Genomic DNA, 21,155 nt, shown 5'->3' on the forward strand with positions numbered 1-21,155 from the left:
TGAAGTAGAATGAGATTATGGTCAGACACGCTACGCGTATCGTTACTGCTACGCATACGACAGGAAGGCAACCAGTTTCAACAATTTTGTAATCGATATCATAAAATTTTCCTCAAAAGTATTCTGTTTATAATTTCTTAAACGATATCTAAACTTAGTTGTAACTTAGTTGTAAATAATTAAAAAGAAACAAAACTGGCAATATGAAACAAACTAAATGTAATTTTTTTATAAGCTATCAGACTGTTGTAGTGAAAATATGCAGTCCCTGTCGCATGGATAGCTGTAACGATACGCGTAGCGTGTCTGACCAGTATCTCATTCTACTTCAGCCCATTGCACGGAGCGTAACGCATGGGATTTTTGTTTCTTTTTAACTATTTAACCATGTTCCAGGACTTCGACAGTTCTGAAACTTTTACATGTGTCAGCTGAATAACCGATCATCATCCCTGATTTTCTTGGTAGGTGTCCCTCACAGGGTTGTTTCCAATTATCACCCGCAAAAAATAAATCGCAGAAACGCAAGGATCCCCCGGACGTAATAAGACATTTTTCAGGGAGTTATCGATGCGGTTTTCTAGAATCGTTTCCAAACTGGCTAAATGGGACGCAGGATTTGCTGACTCGAAATCCTCGTTCGGAACCTCTCGGGACCGAACGGCGCGGGCTTGGGGTAAATATTGGTATCACGACGAATCGCGTAGTTGGCCATCCTGAACGTCTGACCCTTTCGTATAACGACTTTTGTTCCTGTAAAACTATAACTTCGAAGCGATTTACCCTTAAGAGGGTATCATCGCGACTCCGACGATTTAAGTGTAACCATAAAAGTAACAGTTACGATATCGTTTTGCTGTGACATTGGTACTTCCTTTTTATCAGCGATTTTTTTATTGACGCCGTAAATCGAAACACGTATGGCTCCCAACAATGGAGTCAAATTAAACCAATGTCTATCGCTTTTTTTTTTTTTTAGATGCCTCCCCTCGAAAAATGTAGATTTCAAATGGTACGATAAAGATTTATTGCAACAAAACTGTGGCGATTATTACGAAGGAGGTTGTAGAATTTTGCTTTTCAAAATGTACAAAGGAGTTGCGTTATTCCAAATAACATTGAAAGCCTATATTACCCATTCGCTGCTAGAAAAATTTAAACCGTTTGCTTTGGGCGTCAAGATTTAATACAGATTTGTAATCTAGGATATTATTTTGATAATAAAAAGTCTGAACGAGTCCGACAAAATGTAGGCGTGCAAACCACAAAGATTGAGAAATGCTACGTTAGATCTATCAGCTAAATCTTGGGACAAAATTAATAGTTCCACGCTCCTGTGGTGCCTCCTGTCCGCTAGGTCCTCCTAATATTTATATATAAGCCATTTTTTAGTAGCTTCACGCATGTAGCCTCTCTTTAGTCGCTCTTCTTGTCTCAGCAATGATTGTCACGTCATTTTACTTGATCACCATTGACTGATTGCGATCACGTTGACCACTGACAATACTATTTTGCCCTGCTCGTCCGTATCCATGGTGCAGCGGGGTAGGTTTGGCCTTCGGTGCACAATTCACCCTTCTCTGATGTGGAGGTCTCCCTCCGTTGTGATGTGGGCCAGATAATTGCTCGGAATCACCTGTCGTTTGACGGTACGAAAGACCGTTCGCCTGGGTTGTTAGGGTGTAACTGGCAAAGGGGTATTGGCCCCCGTTTGAACACACAGTTTCTCTGTTTGGCTGACAATTATGACATTTCGGTGGTCGGTGTAACGAGGCCCTGTCAGGAGACGCGAAGCTTCGCTGCTAATTGCCATGATACGCATTTCTGTCTTGACTTCTGCGCGGTCAATATTTACCTAGCTCTGTCACAAGTTTCGTTACGGATATTCACCTGTATTATCTCTTCGAGATGAAAACACGTAAATATTCCAACTTGATACAAATAATTTTAACAGGGGTTGAAGATGTACCCTCGTTGGTGATTTCAGCAATTTTATTTTATTACAATAAAACGCTAAATATAAAATGACGTTTCTAATCTCAAAAATCGTATACGTTTTTTTCAGAGTAAAATAAAGCATCGATGTGCACAATAATAAAGGAGAGGAATACCGATAGAAAAACGAGGAAAAACAACTTTAAATTAATATTAACATAATTGCATTGTAACTGTAATTTAATACTTAAGCATTCTCTACTTCGTCAGCTTCGTCATTCTTACATATATTCCGTGAGTAGGTTGCAAAAGAAACAACGCTTTTTTGTCCACGATGTACGGTATTTGAGTTTTCTCGCACACCTCGAGTTTAAAATCAGTCAAAACCCTGATAATTGCTAACTTTGACTGGTAGTTGGCAAATCTCGCTCCTGGAAAAGAATATTACATACAATTGCCGATTCGACGTTCGTTTAAATTTTCTTAATCGAACAAATATTTTACCGATGCAATTCCTTGGACCATCGCCGAACGGCAAGAAGAACATCGGGTGCCTGGATTTGTCGTTTCCGTCGGTGAACCTGTCGGGATCGAAGACCTCCGGATCCGGATAAATATCTGGATCGTGTTGAGTCGCTACAACTGGCATGAATACTTGCTGACCCTTAGGTATACTGACTTTCGTTCCCGAGAACGTATAATTTTCTAAAGCCAGTCTGGACAGGTACAGCACCACTGGATATTTCCTAAGAGTTTCTGCAAAAGTAGACCAACATTATCTTTTTCGATTTGTACATGTCCAATTTTCTTTGTTTATTTGTCTTTTCTCATTTATTAAATGAGTGTCTCATATATTATGATTTCTCCGAGCATCCTTTATCTACTTATTTTTTATCCATTTATTTATTTATCAAATGCGATTTTACTCGCTGTAAATTGTTTCGAATACTAAACATGTAAACCATACCTTTAAGACATGCATCTAGATAATGCATTTCCTTTATGCAGTCGTATGTGACTTGACCGTTGGTCTTCCGGAGAACATGTTTGATGTCTTCGCGAAGTTTCTCTTGAATCGGTGGATTCAGTGCCAGCTCGAAACACACATGGGAGATCGTTACCGAAGACGTCTCGAAGCCAGCAACGAAGAAAACAAACGCCTGTGCAGTCAAGTACTGTTCGGTCATCTCTGTAAAAACACGTGAAATTAATTATTGTTTTTTTCAAACGCTGTACTTGAAACGTTATACGTTTCCTGGGGAAACAGTAAAGAAAAATATGATTCGTACTTTCAATTCCAAGTTTCTCTGGATGTTGCTTCAACTCTACCAAAGCATCCATAAAATCGTTTCTACGAACGTTATTTTTAATCCTGTAATTCACGGTCTCCCTGGTGATGCCCGTAAGGAATTCATTGACTTCGTTATCGACGAAAAACCGACCAACGATCTTGAAAAGGAACGGATACTCTCTCAGTCTGTCCCTGAAGAAGGTCTTCCAGCTGGTTTGAAAGATTTGCCGACCGATCTTGCGAAACGGACTGTCTTCCGCTCCCAGTGCGTTCATCTCCAAACCGAACGCGCAGTTACCAATCACGTCCGTCGTGTACTTCGCCGCGATTTCGCGACATTCGATCGGCTCGCCCTTATCGACTTGGGCTTCTATGTATTTTACAAAGTGATCCGAGCACTCGAGCAACAAGTGAAACATCTCCTTCAGCTTCCCTGACGTGAAGACGGGAGAAAGTCTGGTCCTTAATGGTTTCCATCTCGGTGCATCCAACCTGAAGAGGTGCACCGATAATGGCTCAACCTGCAAATATACATACATACAACTAACACATGTATTTCAATGAAACTCAGGAAACGAAGACTACGAAAAATGTTATTTTACGATAAATATCGCATATTGTACAAATGTTGTATGTACAAATATATATATATTATTATTGTAGTTCGGGCAAAAGTATAAATACACCTACATTTGTACAATATGCGATATTTATCGTAAAATAACGTTTTTCGTAGTCTTCGTTTCCTGAGTTTCATTGAAATACATGTGTTAGTTCGTTAAAAAAATACCATAATTTACGCACGTCTATTCTTGTCTGTTCAAGTTTAATTTGCGTATAGTCGCTTTTAAGTACATTTTCAGAAACTGATGGCGACTCGAACTCGAAATTATTCTGGACAGTAACGCTTGACAATTCGCGCCTTTACTTAAACGCCCGATGTTCGCTAAAAAAGAAACACCGTAATTTACATACATCGTCGACAGGGCCAAGAGTTCTCTCAGCGAAGACGGAGAAATCCTTGATGAGGACGTCCTTCATCAGGTCCGGATCTTTCAAGACCAGTAACGGCGTTCGTCCTCCAAACACACCGATCATTGGTTCGTCCTTGAATTCGTAGTAAGCCTTAACGAAACAATCACTGACCGACCCTTTCCCAAGGAACACATCCATGAAATTGCCCACATATGGAAGTGGCTTCGGGCCCTTCACGCCCCGTTTCCGCCAGAAATCGAATGTTGACGTAGCATAATAATAAAACAAGAACAACGCCGCAGCGAAGAGTCCGAGTGTCTCGACTAATGGCCAGGACATAGTCCCGTCGTGCACTTTCTATCCGTTGTTCCTGATTAATAACTACACGGTTGAAATCGAAACAATCGCGAGTTGCTATAACAGAGACAATTTCAAAGGAACGTCAGTCCGGTCACACTGGCATGTTCCTTCGTCGCGCGGTTACTGTGGACGCGATATATCAAGTCGGTTTAGCGCAGATACTGGTTTTTCCACTACACGCTCTTCACGATGTTACAGTCTCCCCATTGCTGTTCCCTTTATGCAAGACACATTCAATACCATGACTTGCGAGCCAGTGCAACCTAGTAATTACATCTACACGGACACGAATGCGTTCCTCTGTTATCTAACAATTACCGAACACGATCAAAGTACCTTGTCGTAACATCTAATATTGTTCTCTCGTATTGCTTGTGAATTTTCTTGAATCTAACGGATCTATGGTGCTGCGATGACTGGCGGTACATGTTACTATGTATTTATTTTTCAAAACTAACTCGCGTAAAATGGAATCTTAAGCTTAAATAGAATTTCTTTTACTATAAATACTTTTATTGTGATATCGAAACATATTTTACATAATTCTTGTAACATTCTGTAACAATTTTACGGGAACTCGACACTCAAACTGCACGATCAAAATTATTTTTACAATGCATAGAATGGTGAAAAAATAATGTTAAGTTTAAATAAAATTTCTTTATGGATTTAATGAAATATTTTATTCAGATATCGAATTAAAGATGATATTAAATATGATTGTAGATATAATACACCTGTCGTTGAAACTATCGTTGCATAACTGACTTTTTAAATCGAATTGACATTTAATACACAGCTCTTTGTCTACCATGTAAACACGTCGAGGTTTATTTGTATTTGACTTCCGGTTAAACAGCTACCACTAGTTTTCAAATAGCAGTAAAATCAAATTTAAAATTTTTCGAACTCTCTCGAGTCATGGTTAAGTATCGCTGAAGCCTACAGTATTTCCAACTAGAGCTGCATCTAAAGCCTCACACCGAATCTGGGTTAGCATTGAGTAGCTATCCAACGCAAAATGACAGAGCAACTTTGATGCAATTACGAATATTTCCACGACTTTCTAGTAAGTCAGATATTAAAATACTTTGCACAAATGTTATGTCGTTAAAAATAACAATATATGTATACTGTATTTCTCTGAGAAAAATGACACGTTGGCGAATAATGCTTACAATAAATTTTATTGTTTATAAAGTGATAATGTTATAATGGGTATTCGAAAAAGTTCGTGGCTACGCAGGCTTGTGAACAAATTTGTGTTTTTTTACGGAGAAGATGCTCTATCAAAATTTTGATGTCAAAGTGCAAATGTGCAAATGGTTTAGATGCGCCACGAACTTTTTCGAATACCCAATATATTTATCAAGTTATCCATGAATGAGATTAAATTAATTGGCATATTTACAAAATTCTTCAAAGTTTCACGTTTTAATAAAACATTGATAAGTTAAATCTCGTGCGTGGGCTTACAGAAGACTTTGTAGAAACATTTCATAGTGTAAAAGACTCTATAGAACGAAAGTGTGTCACGATCGAGGTAGAGACTGATTGCTAATGGTCTCCATTTATATTCTAGATATCAAAGTGGCGCTCGAGTGAGAAAAACATGTAGTTCAGAAATAAAATCTACGATAGTATATCAATGCAACGTTTGATTTTGTTACGTGCAAAATTATCCAAAATAGTGTTTACCGTAATAAAACTGAAAACTCTGAGAAATTTGTTAAATGTATTAATTTATTCGATTCTGTTCATAGAGAACTGTTAGTAAATACATATTGGTGTTATAATAATTGACTAGGGATAATGTATACTATGTAATATTATATGTGTAATGACAGTGAATCATTCCTTGTACGACATATAATTTTTACTTAAAAAAGTAGTCTCGATGCATTTTTTGTTCTACTTTTCCATGACTTGATAGAATACTCATTGCAACGTGTTTTGCATCCAATCCTTTACGTAGATGGATTCGAATATACGAGTCATCGCTCGATTTACACAAAGACTTCTTATATACGAGTCTCGCGTCCAACGCGGCTAATAATTACGTGATACGTGCAGTACTTCTTCTCGTAAGTCACAACAAGATTTACGAGGTCAAACAAATTAAATTTTCCTACAGAGTGATCCGCGTAAACTGTTACAAGCTGTCTTCTCAGAAACCATACAACGCAGGGTTCGAATACATTGAAGTCGGTAATTTTTAAATTATTAAATTATTTCGAATAAATAGATTATGAAAATTTAATTTTCAAACCAATCCAATGGCCTGGTTATTTGAATATCATAACGATTTCAACACCGCCACCATGTCTTGCGATTATGTGCAAGTCATTCGAAAATCAGAACCGATCTTTCGGGGTCACGTTGGAACTGAACAGGCGCTGAAGTGTTGCGATAAAATAATGATACACTTTCATTCACAGAATATACTACACTGTGTATTATATTATCATGCACGACGGACAAATATGCATTTGCAATGATAAGATATCGCACGCGTGAACGTTACACCTACAAGAAAATTAAAGAATATCGTCGGTATCGTTATAATTATAATACAATACATACTAACAAATAAAATACACTTCTACTATTCAATTTAAGAGAAACAGTTTTTCGTTAATTTCAAGTTGACTTTTAGATTTTGTTATTTCATTCAAGGTAACGAATTATGGCTACTGTTTTAAGTTAACAATATTCTCAGAGATACGAAAATGACGACGGAGAAGTGTGTAATCATTAGCGCATGTTAATCGCTTCCGCGATAATGTTTTAGTACTTTTCCAAGGAAATTCCAAGATCGTGGATTAGATAACTTCTATGTTTATAAACATTGAAACTTCAACAAGATCTCCAACGCAGAACTGTACGTAAATACACCCAGTAAACGTGAATCACAGAATCGTATAGTATCGATGGATAGGATTTTAAGTGTTTGTTTCTTAAAAGTAACTTAAAATATTCCGGTGCTTGAAATCCATTTAAAATAAAGACGGTCTCTGATAAATCAATAATAAATAAACAATTTAATATTTATATAGAATAGAGAATATATACACTATTCGTATTTACGGGACACAGCTGATAGAATACAAAAGATAAAATACTCGTTACAATATTTAAAAGGCAAAAGACACTTTAATTTATTTTTCGCGTAAGTCAACAAGAGAATAGCATTCGAAATCATTTTTCTTCGTTTCTCAGCGAAGCCGAAAAATGTTCGCGATTTGTGATCGGTAAAAGAAGGGATCGAAAGAAGTAAGAAACTAGAGTAATCCAGTCGGGAGCAACGTGGCCTCGCGTTGTTACTCGCGTTCCTTTCTTCCGAACAAAATTGTTTGCCGAGGGAAAAGCGTCGCGCGCGGACACGTACACAAACGTCGGTTCGTTATGCCGTCAAAGGGTGAATCGAGTTCCACTCGAGCACCATTATTAAATGCAACATGCAAACGCGTTGTGCAACATTGATTTTCTCTAATTGCCCCTTGTTCGTGGCCCGTTATGGCTGACTTCCCACCAAATCATTACCGTAGATTGTCCTCCTCCATTCGAAGGGGTTAGTTAATACGCATTGTAATTTAACTCGTGCCTTGCGTTGAGTGAGCATGAAACGAAAAATTAGGGGAGATCATGCGTGATCATTCAGGGGAAGAGAAGAGTAAAGTGTTGCTGTCGATATACTTTATTCTCTGTATTTATTTATGTAGAGTGTGAAGCAAAATTAGACCTATGGATGAATTACATTTTCGTTAAGTTAAATAATTAACTCGTAAATATTACGGTAACGATTACGTGGAGGATTAGATATAACGCGACAAACCGTGCTTTATACTTGCAGATTTATATTTATTTTTCTAGTATTTACGTATAGATACATTCTATTAATGAATACGATAATTAATCACAACGTTAATCAAATAATTGCTACAAAAGCCTGGTAATGTAGTAACAGATCTTCGTCTTTCGCCAAGGTAACGTTTATTAAATACTTGCCGGAGGGGAACGTGTTTGGCAGACCTTCGAAATTATCGATAACGTATTTGTCTTTTCCGTAGACACCCTGAAATCCGAACAACCCGATAATGCATTAGCGTTAATTTTAATCACACGATTAAAGCAATCGTCAGACGTGCGCGGATGTATATGTAAATTATATACAAAATGTACAAATAAAAAAAAATGTCTATATTCAACCGTATATACATTGCTTTATCTTTTAAATTCTTATTTATTTAATTGTTTACATACCGGTCCGAGGGGACAATCATTGCTGCTCAGATCTATCACTCTTAACATGGAAGTTGCTATGTTCTCCTTGCCCGATTTTATCAATTCGCAAAGGTTCGTGTCTATATGGATCCCAACGTCGTTCGTGTATTCGCCCATGTGAAGTCCGTTTATATTTCCTCGTGCCTGTGAAAAGTTTATCACTGTAACGCGTTGTTGTAACCACCAACTATCTATTGCAATAAGCTTCCACAAAATTCACGCGAATTTCTGGAACAGACATTTCTTAAATACATTTCGCTAATTTTGAATACGACCGTGACTACTACCCGCTAAATTATACTCGTCTTCCTCGAATAATCAAAATTATTCTACAATTTAGAAAAATTCGTGACAGCCAAGACAACCCCCAAGAATGTAAATACTTTGTTTAGAAATATGCGTCTCGTTTGAGTGAATCTCATCCGTCGAATAAAAGTGCTGTGAATACGTACTTTAATATCGTCAGGCAATCGTTTAATGATCTCTATATGCGAGGACACGCTAGACCCGTATTCGCTATCGTCGTTCACTTCCAAAATGCATGAATCTTCTTTTACGTACTCGGCGTTAGCATATATACACTCGGCATCTTCGAGCACCAAGTCGAGGTGAGCCTTGTGGCAATAAGAAACAGTTAAAGCACAGGGTAAATGAATGTGGTAAATTAATTAGCTACTAAAATAATTTTAATAGCTAATTTATTAATATCAAAACCTTCGTTTTCTATTATTTCATTTTTTTAGTCGCAAATTATATCACTGACTCTGCCCAAGATCACAGCTCGCCATTCAGCCGCGCCATACAAATCACCAATGGAAGAAAAATCCTTCGATTATTTTATCCTCACCTGCACTACGCACCACCGTAGCGCACAAAAACTGAGCAACAAGAAAAACATTTTCTCTTGATCCTTGCACCGAGTATTTCGTTCCGACTTCGCTCTCGAGCTATACTGAACATTTTTTCAATAATTCGTTATACTCGCTGAAATAACAGCTGCGAAATCTGTGATTTTATCAAAAGCCATTGTAGCTGCGAAACTGAAATAATGAATAACTATTTATGAAACTTAGAACAAAAGTAATCGTGGAAAACACCACGGTGAAGCGATCCGATTTGATACTGTTGTCATTTTGATAATATCATTTGCTAGTACTAATTACTAACGATTATATATCGTTGTAACAATAGTTACTGTTATATAATACTATTATTATTTTTAATTTTACGTTCACAGTACCCAAATAGTAATTTACATTACGCCCGACGATCTATGAGACAGGTTTCCACGTAGAGTGTTGGATGAATTACCAAAAATTTTGTATCAACGTCGGCAAAGCGATCGCACGCGTTCAGTTTACTCAAGCAATTATTTGGTCTCCCGCAACATCCTGTAGACACCGTTCGACTATGGGTTTCCATTCCAAAATGAAAGCAACAGCTCCCCGACGATATCGTAAATTTATCTTTCGGCCAGCGTGCTACGTATTCCGTTGGACCCCGGTAACTTTTCTGCTGCCACGAGAAACCGAAAAATAGCGGAAACAAGTCACGTTATGCCCGCTTTGTCGATGAACTGGTCGCATGCCAATGTTAACGGTCGATAACCTATTCCATTTCGTATTCTTTCTGATATAGCCGTGCGAAAAGGAGAGAGGACATTGAACGAGGTTGACTTCTGTCAGACCGAGAAGATGATTTCTATCGATATCGGCATATTTCCTTCGAAAAATTTCGGTATCTGTATGCGTCGCGTTAGCTGTGACTTCCTGGCATAAATATTAGAATTATTTTGTAGGGCGCACACATAGAAATTTTTTGCTGACATTCTATGCTAAATATGTAGATAAGTATGCCTCTGGAATAGTAAAACACTTCCAGTTTAATTCTTACGTGTGCGCGAAGTTTGTAAATATTTCTTTTTATACGGGAAAATTCACATTCCTCGATATAAAAGAAAAGAATTTGATTTCACTCGTCAACTAAGGGGCTCGTTCAATTCTCGAAACGTGACACAACGAATCAAAATAATCGGGGAAGTCTCGAAACGGCGGGTGTCGGTCCGATAATGCAACGCATGTCGCCGGGCACTCGACACTTTATGAGCTTATTCCAATTCCGTGGGGACGTACATACTGTTAAACGGATTTCGTCAATTCATTTACCACTTGATCTAGCCGCGCATTTCAATTATACGTGTACCGTTTTGTCGGTGGGTATCCTGTACGTTCCATCGCGACACGGTCGCGCGATCCGCGCACACAGACGGATCCTGATAAAGTCGTGGGAACGGATGCAGTCCACGGTAACAATTGAATTAATCTCGATCGAACAACACGACCTCGAAAACGAAACAGGAAATCGCGTTGTCGCGCGCAAAATCGAGCAAACTCTCGCCTGGCCCGCCGAATCTATTGGCCGTTATTAGCCGTTACTGTTTTCCAGAACGTTGCTCGTTATTGGCCCGCGCCGCGCTTTTTTCTCCCTCCCGGTTCGTTAATTAGGGGTGTAACCGGTGCAGCACGGCTAAATTACTGGGGCAGAAATAATTTACACGATTACGAAGCCGCCTAAATGTTCCCAACGATATTAGACCCCCCGCCCGTTCGGGGCAACTTGCACTGCGTGCTTTTAGAGATATCGCTCGTTCGCGGATTTAAATATTTATTTCTTTAAAGCAGGTCGTGATTTGTGTCGGGTACGATAATTATTGTTTGCAACGTTCTTAGCTGCGGGTTGAATAGAATTTTCAGATGATGGTGAACATGGCGAGGTGCTCGAGAAAATCTAGAATCTCAGAAAGCTCCCAACAGATAATTATTATCAAATTTTTTTAGTTAGTAGCACCCTGAATATAACTTTCAACCTAAACTTTCGACCGTATCTTTCGACTGAATTACTGATCGATTTGTACCGAGGAAACGAGCGCCAAACCAATTGTGGGCCAGCATAATTTTTATTTACACACATTTACATCGGTGACTCGGTAAGACTGTAACGAGAAACATTGATTCAAAACTGTCATAAATATTCGGTTCGACGTAACTTCCTACGTTATGCAGTTTGCGTGTCAAAAATGTCCTAACGTGGCCTATTTTTTAGGTCGCGATAATTATACCACTCATGGTGAATCGTCCATTTTGAACTGAATAGCCAAATTGCGTTTTCTCTCTAAATTCATTCGGTCGGAGATTCGAATCAGGTTAGTCTGTTCTTGCCGGAGAGCTCGTTTCAATTCCTGCAGCTTCCATCCTGCTTCTATTTGCTTCTCCGCTATCTGTTTCTGCAACGCGGCCACGCGTTGGTTCAAAATATTGTAATCCGCTCTTAGAGGACTCCCTGGGACGCAACTAACGGCCCTTGGACTGTCCTGCTGCACCATGTCCGACGTCAGCAAGCAAATCTTGTCGTGAAGGTCCGCCAGCTGAGTCAATGTCAATGACTGAAAAAAAAAAACAAATATGATAACGGTATTTTGTAGTAAAATTGATTAGCGGTATCTTTAAACTTACGCTTAGCCAAGAGTCAGCATCGAAGGCTATCGTTGGTCTCTCTCCAAGTCCTGCGTCCTGTCAAATTCGATACCAATGATGATATTAAAACGATAAACTTTGTTCAAACAAGAACTGTATTAACTAAATCAATTGTAATTCACTATGTCTATGTTAATGTCTACGATTTTAAGACGCATTACATAAACAATAAAAAGTAACCATCGTAAGTCATTATTAACGTAAACGAGACATGTAAAATTAACCTTAACAAGATCTTATATAACGTAATATGATATTAAATAATAATATAATTATAAAATTATAAATTATATAATTTTATTTTAGTCTTTGTTATTTTTAATTCAAGAAAAAATATCAAGTAGTAACAGGGAAAGAAATTTCTATTATAAGTAATTCTTAATGTACAACAAACTATATTCCTTGTCAAGCGTTTCTGACGGCCTGTATTATTTTTACAACGAACCTGAAGTTGTTTCAATATGTTAGCAATATTTTGTATTTCTTGTTCTGTTCGAAAAATATTCTCGGATAACGTCTCCGACTTTTTCAGCAACTCCGCTATTTCCTGACTCATCCTCGGGTCAATGCTCACTTCGTCTTCCATCTTTTCCGCCATTTTGGGTTCATCTTTAACTTTACCTTCCAAGTAAGTGATATAATCTCGAACGCGTTGTATACCTGTTTCGGGACAATGAAAATTCTTAAAAAATTGCAAGTACCTACAAAAAAAAAAAGATTAAGACATCATTGTCTCTCTCGTGCTTACTTATCTTTATTTTTTAACGACAACAAATAGAACAATTCAATCTTACAGGCCTATTCAAATAATTCAATAATAATATTAATTGTACGAAATAAATCAGATGTTAATCGAACAGTGTGCTAATTTTATGAGAAATTATAATTAACGTTAGTAAGATGTGTTTGAAAATAGAAAACTTTAAACTTTAAACTTTGTATGAACTTTCACTTTTACGCGGTAATAAATAAGATATTGAAGAACTTTGATCAATGAACTGATAAATAAAATGTATTTATAAGGCACCGAAGTGATTCTGTATATTCTAAGAATAAACTTGGCTACATATTATAGTAAATATACGCGGTGATAAACGGAAGAATCCATTTTGATCGATACATCATTCACTAGCCACATTTTTACATCTACCCACCGCGAAAATCCTAAGACCAACGTTTTCAACAAAGATTTTACCTTCGTTCTGCCTTTCAAATTTCTTCCTTAGTAAATCGTTCGCCTTAATGAAATCACCGCAATCGTCCACAATATCCTTGTCCATTTCCGTCTCCTTCGGCTCCAACTTGCGCACTGCATTCGTTTCATTTGCAATTTACAATTACAGAATTTAGAATGACAAAATAACACTCCAACGATTCCGTTAATCGTTGAAATGGTAAACGTATGAAACTTCTAATACTAATAACAAACCTAAAGATGCCTTTAAATCATCGTGTTCCTTCCTCAAATCTTCTAATTCTCCACGCAACCTTTTGTTCTCTTCCTGGCAACTGTCTAACTCGCTTTTCAGTCTGGCATTTTCGGCTTTCAGCCGATCGTTCTCCGTCTTCAACTTGTCCAGCTCGTTCTTCAGCATCGTGCCATTGCCTTTCTGTCGATCCCTCTCGTCCTTTAATCCATCAGCTTCGGACCTCAGCTTCTCGTAATCATCCTTCAATTTATCGTTGGTCGTCTTCAGCTTCTCCAAATCACCCTTTAACGCGTCGTTGGTTGCCTTCAGCTTCTCCAAGTCGTTCTTCAAGTCGTTCAACCGAGCCTTCGCTTCGTTCAGTTCGTTTCCCAATCTCTCTTTTTCGAAACTCAGCTTATCCAACTCCGCTCTCAGTCTGTTCGACTCTTCCCTGCATTCCTCTAATTGTTTCTTCAGCGCTTCGAGCTCTTTCGCTACGTTCTCGAGGTCGGCGAGCTTCTTCTTCAATTGATCGTTCTCGTTTCTCAGATCGTTCATCAGCCTCTCCGCCTCCGTCAATCTGTCCTTTATCGCAGCCAATTCCGTTTTCAGCTCCGCGTTCTCGTTCCTCAACCCTTCCAGTTGCTGATTCAATTTCAGCAATTCCGCCCTCAGCTTCTCGTTCTCGTTCTTCAATGTTTCGTTATCGGCGCGTACCTCGTCCAACGCCGTTCTCAAAGCACCGAGTTCCTGCTTCAAATCGGACAACTCTTTGACAGCCGCGTCCCTCGCGGCTTTCTGTTTCTCCAATTCGTTCCCGAGGCTGTCCAGTTCGTCGCGGAGACGCTGAAGTTCGTTGAGCAGCTCTCGCTTCTCAGCCTCCAAATCCGAGACTCGACCTTCCAGTGTCTTCGCTTTATCTTCGGCAGCCGCGAGCTTCTTCTTCAAATCCTCGATCTCGGCGTTCAATCGATTACAGTCTTCGTTCAGTTTCTCTAGATTTCGCTTCGCTTCGTCCAATTGCGCTTGGAGTTTCTCGTTCTCGGATTGGCAGTTCTTCAGGTCCGACCTGAGCTTCTCGGCAGCCGCCTTCTCCGCGGCTAAATCCGATGTCAGTTTATCGATCTCCTGTTTCTGTCCGTCGCCTTCGCCTCTCAGTTTCCCAGACTCTTCTTCCAGTCTCTCGCGATCTTTGCGAAGCTCCGCGTTCTCGGCTTTCAGAGCGTCCACTTCGGACTTGAGCTTATCGCGTTCTTCCTTCAGACTGTTCCTCTCAGCGTTCAGCGCCTTCACTTCGTCCTTCAGTTTCTCGTTGTTATCTCTCAGGGCAGCGACTTCGTCTCTGCACGCCTTGAGATCGTCGTTCAGCTGGGACAGTTGTCTCGCCAGATTCTCTATCTCGTTCTTGTACTTGTTATTTTCTGCTCTCAGGTTCTCCAACTCTTTCTTCAACGCGTCGAGCTCGTTCTTCAATACACCGAGTTCAGCATCGGATTTATCTTTGGTTGACTTCTCCGATTCGAGGGCTTTCTTCTGCTGCTCGACTTGAGACGTTAGGTCGGCGATCATTTTATCGAGCTCGGCTTTCTCGTTCCGGAGCCGATTCAATTCTTCCTCGCACGCCTTCTTCAGGGCCTGTCGAAATGGGAAATTAGATTCTGCGTAGATAATCTGCGAGATGCTCTCGGCGCGACATGATTTTATTAAAGTTGCGCGAGCCTTATTTTTTCGCTAGAGACAATAAAATATTCATCTTTTTTTAGCGATTAACGAGGTCGCACCCTAGCCATGTTTAAACGACTGCCGCTATGCCAGTATCGTTCCGATCGACTCATAAAAATTCAGGATATTAGTTTGAACCTTTTAGAATGAGAATATCATGGCAAAAATTTTTATCGAATTTTCGAAATGGCGTAAAAAAAATCAGCAAGGAAACAATGCGTAAAAAAAAAAACATAGATTAAGTATATAAAAAAAATTTCGTTTAAGCCACAATATACAGTCCATTGTATCCTGCAATTTACATACAAACCATTTTTTCGTATCGTCAATAGTTATTGAAATATACGTTTGTCGCACTTTAACGTGAACACCTTTGTAATAAAAATTAGCCCATCTGACCTGGCATTCGCTTAAATCTTTCAACGCTTTCTCGAGGTCAGCCTTTAATTTGTCTACATCCATCTTGATCTTGCAGTTCTCCAATTTCCAATATTCCACGTCTTCCTCCAGCTTAGCAATCTGTGCTTGCAGATCGGAAATTAGCTTCTTCAAATCGGCAATCTCGGATTTCATGTCCGCCCACTCTGCCCTCATGCTCGATAATTCCTGTTCCATTTCCAGCATCTCGTTCCGAAGCCTTTTATTCTCTTCCTCCAGAGCTTCGCATTTCGCCCTAGCCTCGTCCAGTTTTCCGCTCAGCTCTTGCACCTTGTTCTCCAACATCGCGATGTCGTTCCTCATCTTTTCGTTGGCGGTCTGTTCCTCGGCCAGCTTTGCTCTCAGCTGGCTCGCTTCGTCCTCCAAGGCCTTCGAATTCTCTCGCAATTTGTCGTTTTCGTTTCGCAAACGAACCAGCTGGTCCTCGAGAGACCGAATTTTGTCCTCGGCCTCCCCAAGTTTGGGCCTGATCTTGTTCAACTCGTCGTTCAGCGATTCCAGTTTACTTCGCAATTGTTCGATCTCGGCTTTAAGTTTCTCGTTCTCCTCCCTGCACGCGTTTGCCTCGCCTCTCAGCTTCTCGTTCTCCGCCTCCAACTGGCCCTTCGCCGCTTTCAACTTCTCGTTATCCGCTATACAATCGTCCAACTGTTTGCTCAATTGATCTCTCTCGTTCCGCAACGCGGCCTGCTCGCTCTTCAGACCGTCTAATTCCGCGGCCAAATTATCCTTCTTCTCCCCTTCGGCTTTTAGTTTCTTGATTTCCCCCTGGAGAGCGTCGTTCTTCGACTTGAGATCGTCGTTCTCTGTCCTCAGCTTCTCCATTTCGCCCACGCACTTGTCAACGGCCTCCTTCAACGTGTTTATCTCCGATTTCAATTGACCGATCTCTTTCTTAGCGTTCTCCAGTTCCTCCTTCAGACGTCTCAGCTCAGCGAGCAGATCGGCGTTTTCCGATTTCATTTTTTCCGCTTCCTTCAGAGCATCGTCGAGCTCCCGCTCCAACTCGGAATTCCTGGCCCTCAGGTCCTCGTTCTCGCTCGTTAAACGATCCTTCTCAGTTCTCAGGTTCTCCATCTGGCCCATCAGCCCTTCGATTTCGGATCTCGCATCCTCGTCCGCCGCTCTCAACTCGTCCGCGTCGGCTCGCAGCTTGTCCGCTTCCTTCTTCGCGTCCTCGAGGTCGCTTATTAACGCCGCTATATCCCCTTTCAGCGAGTCGTTCTCGAGCTTCATCGCGTCCAAGTTCTTCCTCATCTCGTCCCTCTCCGATTTCAATTTATCGAGTTGCTCGCCGATGTTACTCAGCTCGGCTTTCAACCCCTCGTTCTCCGCCTTCGCGTCCTCGAGCTGTTTCTTGATGCTGCCATTCTCATTCAGCAGGGCGTCGCGTTCCCTTGTTACCTCGCTCAATTGGCCCTCGAGCCTGTTGACCTCCGCCTCCAGATTATCCAACGCTCTTTTCACGTTGTCGTAGTCGTTCCTCAAGACGTTATTTAGATTCGTCAGCTCCTCGATTTTGTCCGCCAGTCCCTTGTTCTCTCTCTTCAAATCCTCGAGCTCCGCCTTCAGCTTTTCGTTCTCCTCGATCAGGGCCTTCAACGCCTCCTTCTCGTCCCGGAGTTTGTTGTTCTCCGCCATCGCGTCCTCGAGTTGTTTCTTAACGCCGGCATTCTCGTCCAGCAGAGCGTCGCGTTCCTGTATCGCCTTGTTCAATTCGTTCTCGAGCCTGTTCACCTCCGCCTCCAGATTATCCAACGCTCTTTTTACGTTCTCGTAGTCGTTCTTCAACACGTTATTTAAATCCGTCAGCTCCTCGACTTTATTCGCCAATTCCTTGTTTTCTCTCTTCAAATTCTCGAGCTCCGCCTTCAACATTTCGTTCTCCTCGACCAGGTTCTTTAATGCTTCCGCCTTCTCCCGGAGTTTGTTGTTTTCCTCTTTTGCAGCATCGAGCTGACCCTTCAGATCCGAATTCTCCTTCTTCAGCCTCTCCATCTCGCCTCGGCTATCCTCGAGGTCCTTCAGCAAAGCGTCCTTGGCCGCCCTTTCGTCGGCCAATTCGCCATTCAGTGCCGCGACTCGTTCCTTGATATCGTCCAACTCTTTCAATAATTCCTCTTTGTCGTTCTTCAAGGCGTCCACCTCTGCTTGGAGATCGTCTATCACGGATCTTGCGGACGACAGCTCGTCCCGCAGCGACGCCAATTCCTCTTCCATGGTTCGCAGCTTCTCCGAAAGAGCATCCTTGTCCACGCAGCATTCTTCGAGCTCCGCGTTTCGTTTGCTGCACTCTTCCAGTTCGTTCCGCAAGCTCGCTATTTGCCCCTTCAGATCGTCGATGTCTTTGTTCAACATCGCCTCCCGGGCCAACATTTCCGCCATCTTGTCGTCCAAAGCCTTTTCGAGTTTCTTCTTCTGTTCCAGTATGTCGATTATTTGATCGTTCCTTTCGGCCAACACTTTTCGCAGTTCCGTTAGCTCGTCCCATAGTTTGCCCTTTTCCAGTTCGAGCTGAGATATTTGTGGCTTCAAGCTATCAATCTCCGACCTCAAGTTCCCCAAACCGAGCAACTCTATTTCCGATTGTCTCGATGCGTCCAGCAGCTCTCTGATCTGAAAGTAAATAATACAAACTCTGGTAGTAGATAGTAGAATATAAATTATACGAACTCTCGCGGAATGACTGTCACATCGTCACCGTCGCTAATATCGTACCTTGTCCTCTTTCTTCCGAAGTTCCGCTTCCATGGCTGCGATCTCGTCCAACATCGCTTGCTGGCTAATCGTCGATTCGAGTTGTTTATTCAGCGAATCGATAACCTTGTCCCTCTCCTCCAGCTGTTTCTTCAAATCGGAAACAACTGCCTCGCAGTCTTGGATCTTCTGCAACAACTCCGATACGTCGATGTACTCGGGGACAGTCGTTGTTTCCGCCGTCCGTAGCATCGAAACTTCCTTCTCTTCAAGGCCAGCCAAAGCGCGACGTAATTCATCCACTTCGGCCCGAAGCCGCTCGTTCTCGACCCTCAAGTCCTCGCAACTTTTCGAGAGGTCCACCAATGTTTCTATCGACCTCTCCACGACTTTCGAGACCTGCTGATCGGCCGCCTGTCCTTTCATCAGATCGCGCAGCTTCGCCCTCAAACGATATATCGCGGGACAGCTGACGTCCTCCTCGGCCTGTGCCAGTTTCAATTTCAGATGCGATATCATGTCCCTTAATCTGTTACGGAAAATTTCATTTACCGATTAACGAATTTTAGTGGATGAACGTTGCGAAGATGATTAATTACTATTCCCGATTAAGCCTTTCTAATTATTGGAGTGCGATTCGTGAACAATTAAATGTAAATTATACTGCAATCATGAACATTTTAATTGCCACGAATATAAATTTATTTTTTGCTATACTGAACGAATCTACATCGATCCTCTGACTCTATTAGAATCGATATAGTTTCTTTTAACAGCGTGTCCACTTTTTAATAGACACGTCAATTAAATCATCTGCTTATAGACCAACAAGTGTATATAGGAATACACGATACAGGAAAGTGTATAAGGAATTTGCGACCAGTACTCTTTCTTTTCGAGTGCAAAACGTTCCCGCATGTACGCCATATTCGCCCTGAGACAATCCACCGACGCGCAGGGATCGTCGCAGCAATCTCGTTCAGCAAGGGTTTCCTCTAGATCCCTCACTTTATCCTCGAGCGCCGCTTTTGCATTTTGCAGCCTTTCGATTTCTTCCCGGGAGTGCACTAGCAGCGGATCAGGCTTCAATATCTCATCCGCATTCGCACCTATACGAAAACACCTAATCTTCAAAATCATTCGAAATGGGATGCGCCTGCGGTACTGTTCGTGGAAAGCACTCTGAATTTTAAGAGAATTTCGAAACCGAGACCTCGTGGTCCGCATTCAAAACCACGTTTAATTCGTAACATTAACAGAAAGTATATCGAATCTTATATATAAATATGTATTTATGTATTTATATTCATAATAAGATAACATTTATGCAGACATTTTTTTAGAGTTATCTTTATTTATTTTTGTTTCAGATCCATGTAATATAGGTTAAAGGTTTCTCTTTCTTTTTACGGTTCGTAAGTGACGTGACGTAAACAAAAATTCTTCCTTATATCAAACTTACAAGGAATAAATTATCTGTCTATCTATCTGTTTGGACAATTTTATGAACATGTACGTGATAAAATATCATGAAAGGATTTTCACTGCGGAATTAAAAAATAAATTCTGTACGAGAACATAATTATGTCCGACCTTCAAAGTGTTAAACGAAACACTCAACGAAGTAATGCTCACCATCACGCGTCGAGAAACACGGTTACGCAATCGTTCCTGTTCGTTTTTATTATTAATTGCACGGAACGGTGCGGTCGGTTGCGTCGAACGAGATACTGATTCGTAAGGAGGAGAGGGAAACACGGACGAGAAACTATCCGTACTGAATTCTAATTAATCAATTTGCCGCGTGCCAGCTGGCAGACGCGCGAAAAGAGGGTACGAAATATCATACATCGATACCGAATGACTGGAGGGCTTGTTTCAGAGACCTATTTTCGCTCTCCAGCTGAAGTCGTTCCATTCGCCACTTCTTCATCTGACACTTCATTACGGTGAGCTTCCTCAGGGCAAACGAGAGGTCGTAGATCTCCGAGTCTTTGGAATTGTCGCTGAAGGGATTGTAACTGCAGCAACAGCATGGCTCATTCGGTGGATCAATCGATTCCCGCGACGACGATGCGTTGCATCCGCAACGGCAATGCGACAGAGAATTTCGCGACTCCATCGTGGGAAATAATCTTTTAACGTGTTTTCGAATTAGGGAAAAATTGGATATATATATATATTTGCTCGCATTTGTACGAGAGGAGACAACCTTACATTTTTCTATGACGTCTTCGATATCTTTTTCAAATTGTCCACTAGGTCGTAGTTTAGAGGTTACTCGAGTCATTAATCTTCCTCTATTCTTTTTCTCTAACAGTGTCACTAAGTCACCGATCAAAGTGTGTTATTATCGTAAACCGATTACAGAGCGTTCGGCGCACCTAAGCGCGAATCTTGCCTCGTACAGCAGGTCGAATTAAAACTAAAAATTTATCCGAGAAATGTGAGGTTGGATGAATTTCGTCGCGGCAGTCACGCGTTTACTACCCCCATAACTTTAATCGTCGA

The 21,155-nt window shown here is 40.9% G+C and overlaps 3 protein-coding genes across 3 annotated transcripts; all 3 read right to left on the reverse strand.

Moving 5' to 3' along the window:
* Nucleotides 1-1,974: 1,974 nt before the first annotated feature.
* LOC128879284 (probable cytochrome P450 6a14) lies at nt 1,975-4,773 on the reverse strand. Its single transcript, XM_054128274.1, has 5 exons — nt 4,202-4,773; nt 3,225-3,747; nt 2,903-3,124; nt 2,440-2,691; nt 1,975-2,366 (listed from the first exon to the last, which is right to left on the reverse strand). The coding sequence occupies exons 1-5, from the start codon at nt 4,538-4,540 to the stop codon at nt 2,194-2,196; spliced, it is 1,509 nt and encodes a 502-aa protein (XP_053984249.1). The 5' UTR covers nt 4,541-4,773; the 3' UTR covers nt 1,975-2,193.
* Nucleotides 4,774-8,252: 3,479 nt separating this feature from the next.
* Nucleotides 8,253-9,971, reverse strand: LOC128879285 (uncharacterized). Its single transcript, XM_054128276.1, has 4 exons — nt 9,693-9,971; nt 9,298-9,459; nt 8,825-8,989; nt 8,253-8,636 (listed from the first exon to the last, which is right to left on the reverse strand). Exons 1-4 carry the CDS (start codon nt 9,741-9,743, stop codon nt 8,490-8,492), a joined length of 525 nt encoding a protein of 174 aa, XP_053984251.1. The 5' UTR covers nt 9,744-9,971; the 3' UTR covers nt 8,253-8,489.
* A 1,667-nt stretch (nt 9,972-11,638) lies between these two features.
* LOC128879952 (myosin-2 heavy chain-like) lies at nt 11,639-19,163 on the reverse strand. Its single transcript, XM_054129531.1, has 8 exons — nt 18,666-19,163; nt 18,153-18,563; nt 15,909-17,984; nt 13,808-15,422; nt 13,574-13,687; nt 12,824-13,038; nt 12,358-12,414; nt 11,639-12,287 (listed from the first exon to the last, which is right to left on the reverse strand). Exons 1-8 carry the CDS (start codon nt 19,161-19,163, stop codon nt 11,967-11,969), a joined length of 5,307 nt encoding a protein of 1,768 aa, XP_053985506.1. The 3' UTR covers nt 11,639-11,966.
* Nucleotides 19,164-21,155: the final 1,992 nt, after the last annotated feature.

The sequence above is a fragment of the Hylaeus volcanicus genome, chromosome 7 (assembly GCF_026283585.1).
Source record: "Hylaeus volcanicus isolate JK05 chromosome 7, UHH_iyHylVolc1.0_haploid, whole genome shotgun sequence".
Lineage (NCBI taxonomy): Eukaryota > Metazoa > Arthropoda > Insecta > Hymenoptera > Colletidae > Hylaeus > Hylaeus volcanicus.

Excerpts from the sequence above, each read along its gene's own strand:
- LOC128879284 (XM_054128274.1), bottom strand. The coding sequence starts at position 4,540 with ATGTCCTGGCCATTAGTCGAGACACTCGGACTCTTCGCTGCGGCGTTG. Across the intron at positions 3,748-4,201 it reads CTCTTGGCCCTGTCGACGAT|GTTGAGCCATTATCGGTGCA; the intron begins GTATGTAAATTA and ends GTATATTTGCAG. Across the intron at positions 2,367-2,439 it reads TGGTCCAAGGAATTGCATCG|GAGCGAGATTTGCCAACTAC; the intron begins GTAAAATATTTG and ends ATTCTTTTCCAG.
- LOC128879285 (XM_054128276.1), bottom strand. The coding sequence starts at position 9,743 with ATGTTTTTCTTGTTGCTCAGTTTTTGTGCGCTACGGTGGTGCGTAGTG. Across the intron at positions 9,460-9,692 it reads TACGGTGGTGCGTAGTGCAG|GCTCACCTCGACTTGGTGCT; the intron begins GTGAGGATAAAA and ends TATTGCCACAAG. Across the intron at positions 8,990-9,297 it reads GATTGCCTGACGATATTAAA|GCACGAGGAAATATAAACGG; the intron begins GTACGTATTCAC and ends AACTTTTCACAG.
- LOC128879952 (XM_054129531.1), bottom strand. The coding sequence starts at position 19,163 with ATGATATCGCATCTGAAATTGAAACTGGCACAGGCCGAGGAGGACGTC. Across the intron at positions 17,985-18,152 it reads GAACCATGGAAGAGGAATTG|GACGCTTTGCTGAAGGACCT; the intron begins GCGTCGCTGCGG and ends AGGGCGGCCAAG. Across the intron at positions 13,688-13,807 it reads TGATTTAAAGGCATCTTTAG|TGCGCAAGTTGGAGCCGAAG; the intron begins GTTTGTTATTAG and ends AAACGAATGCAG.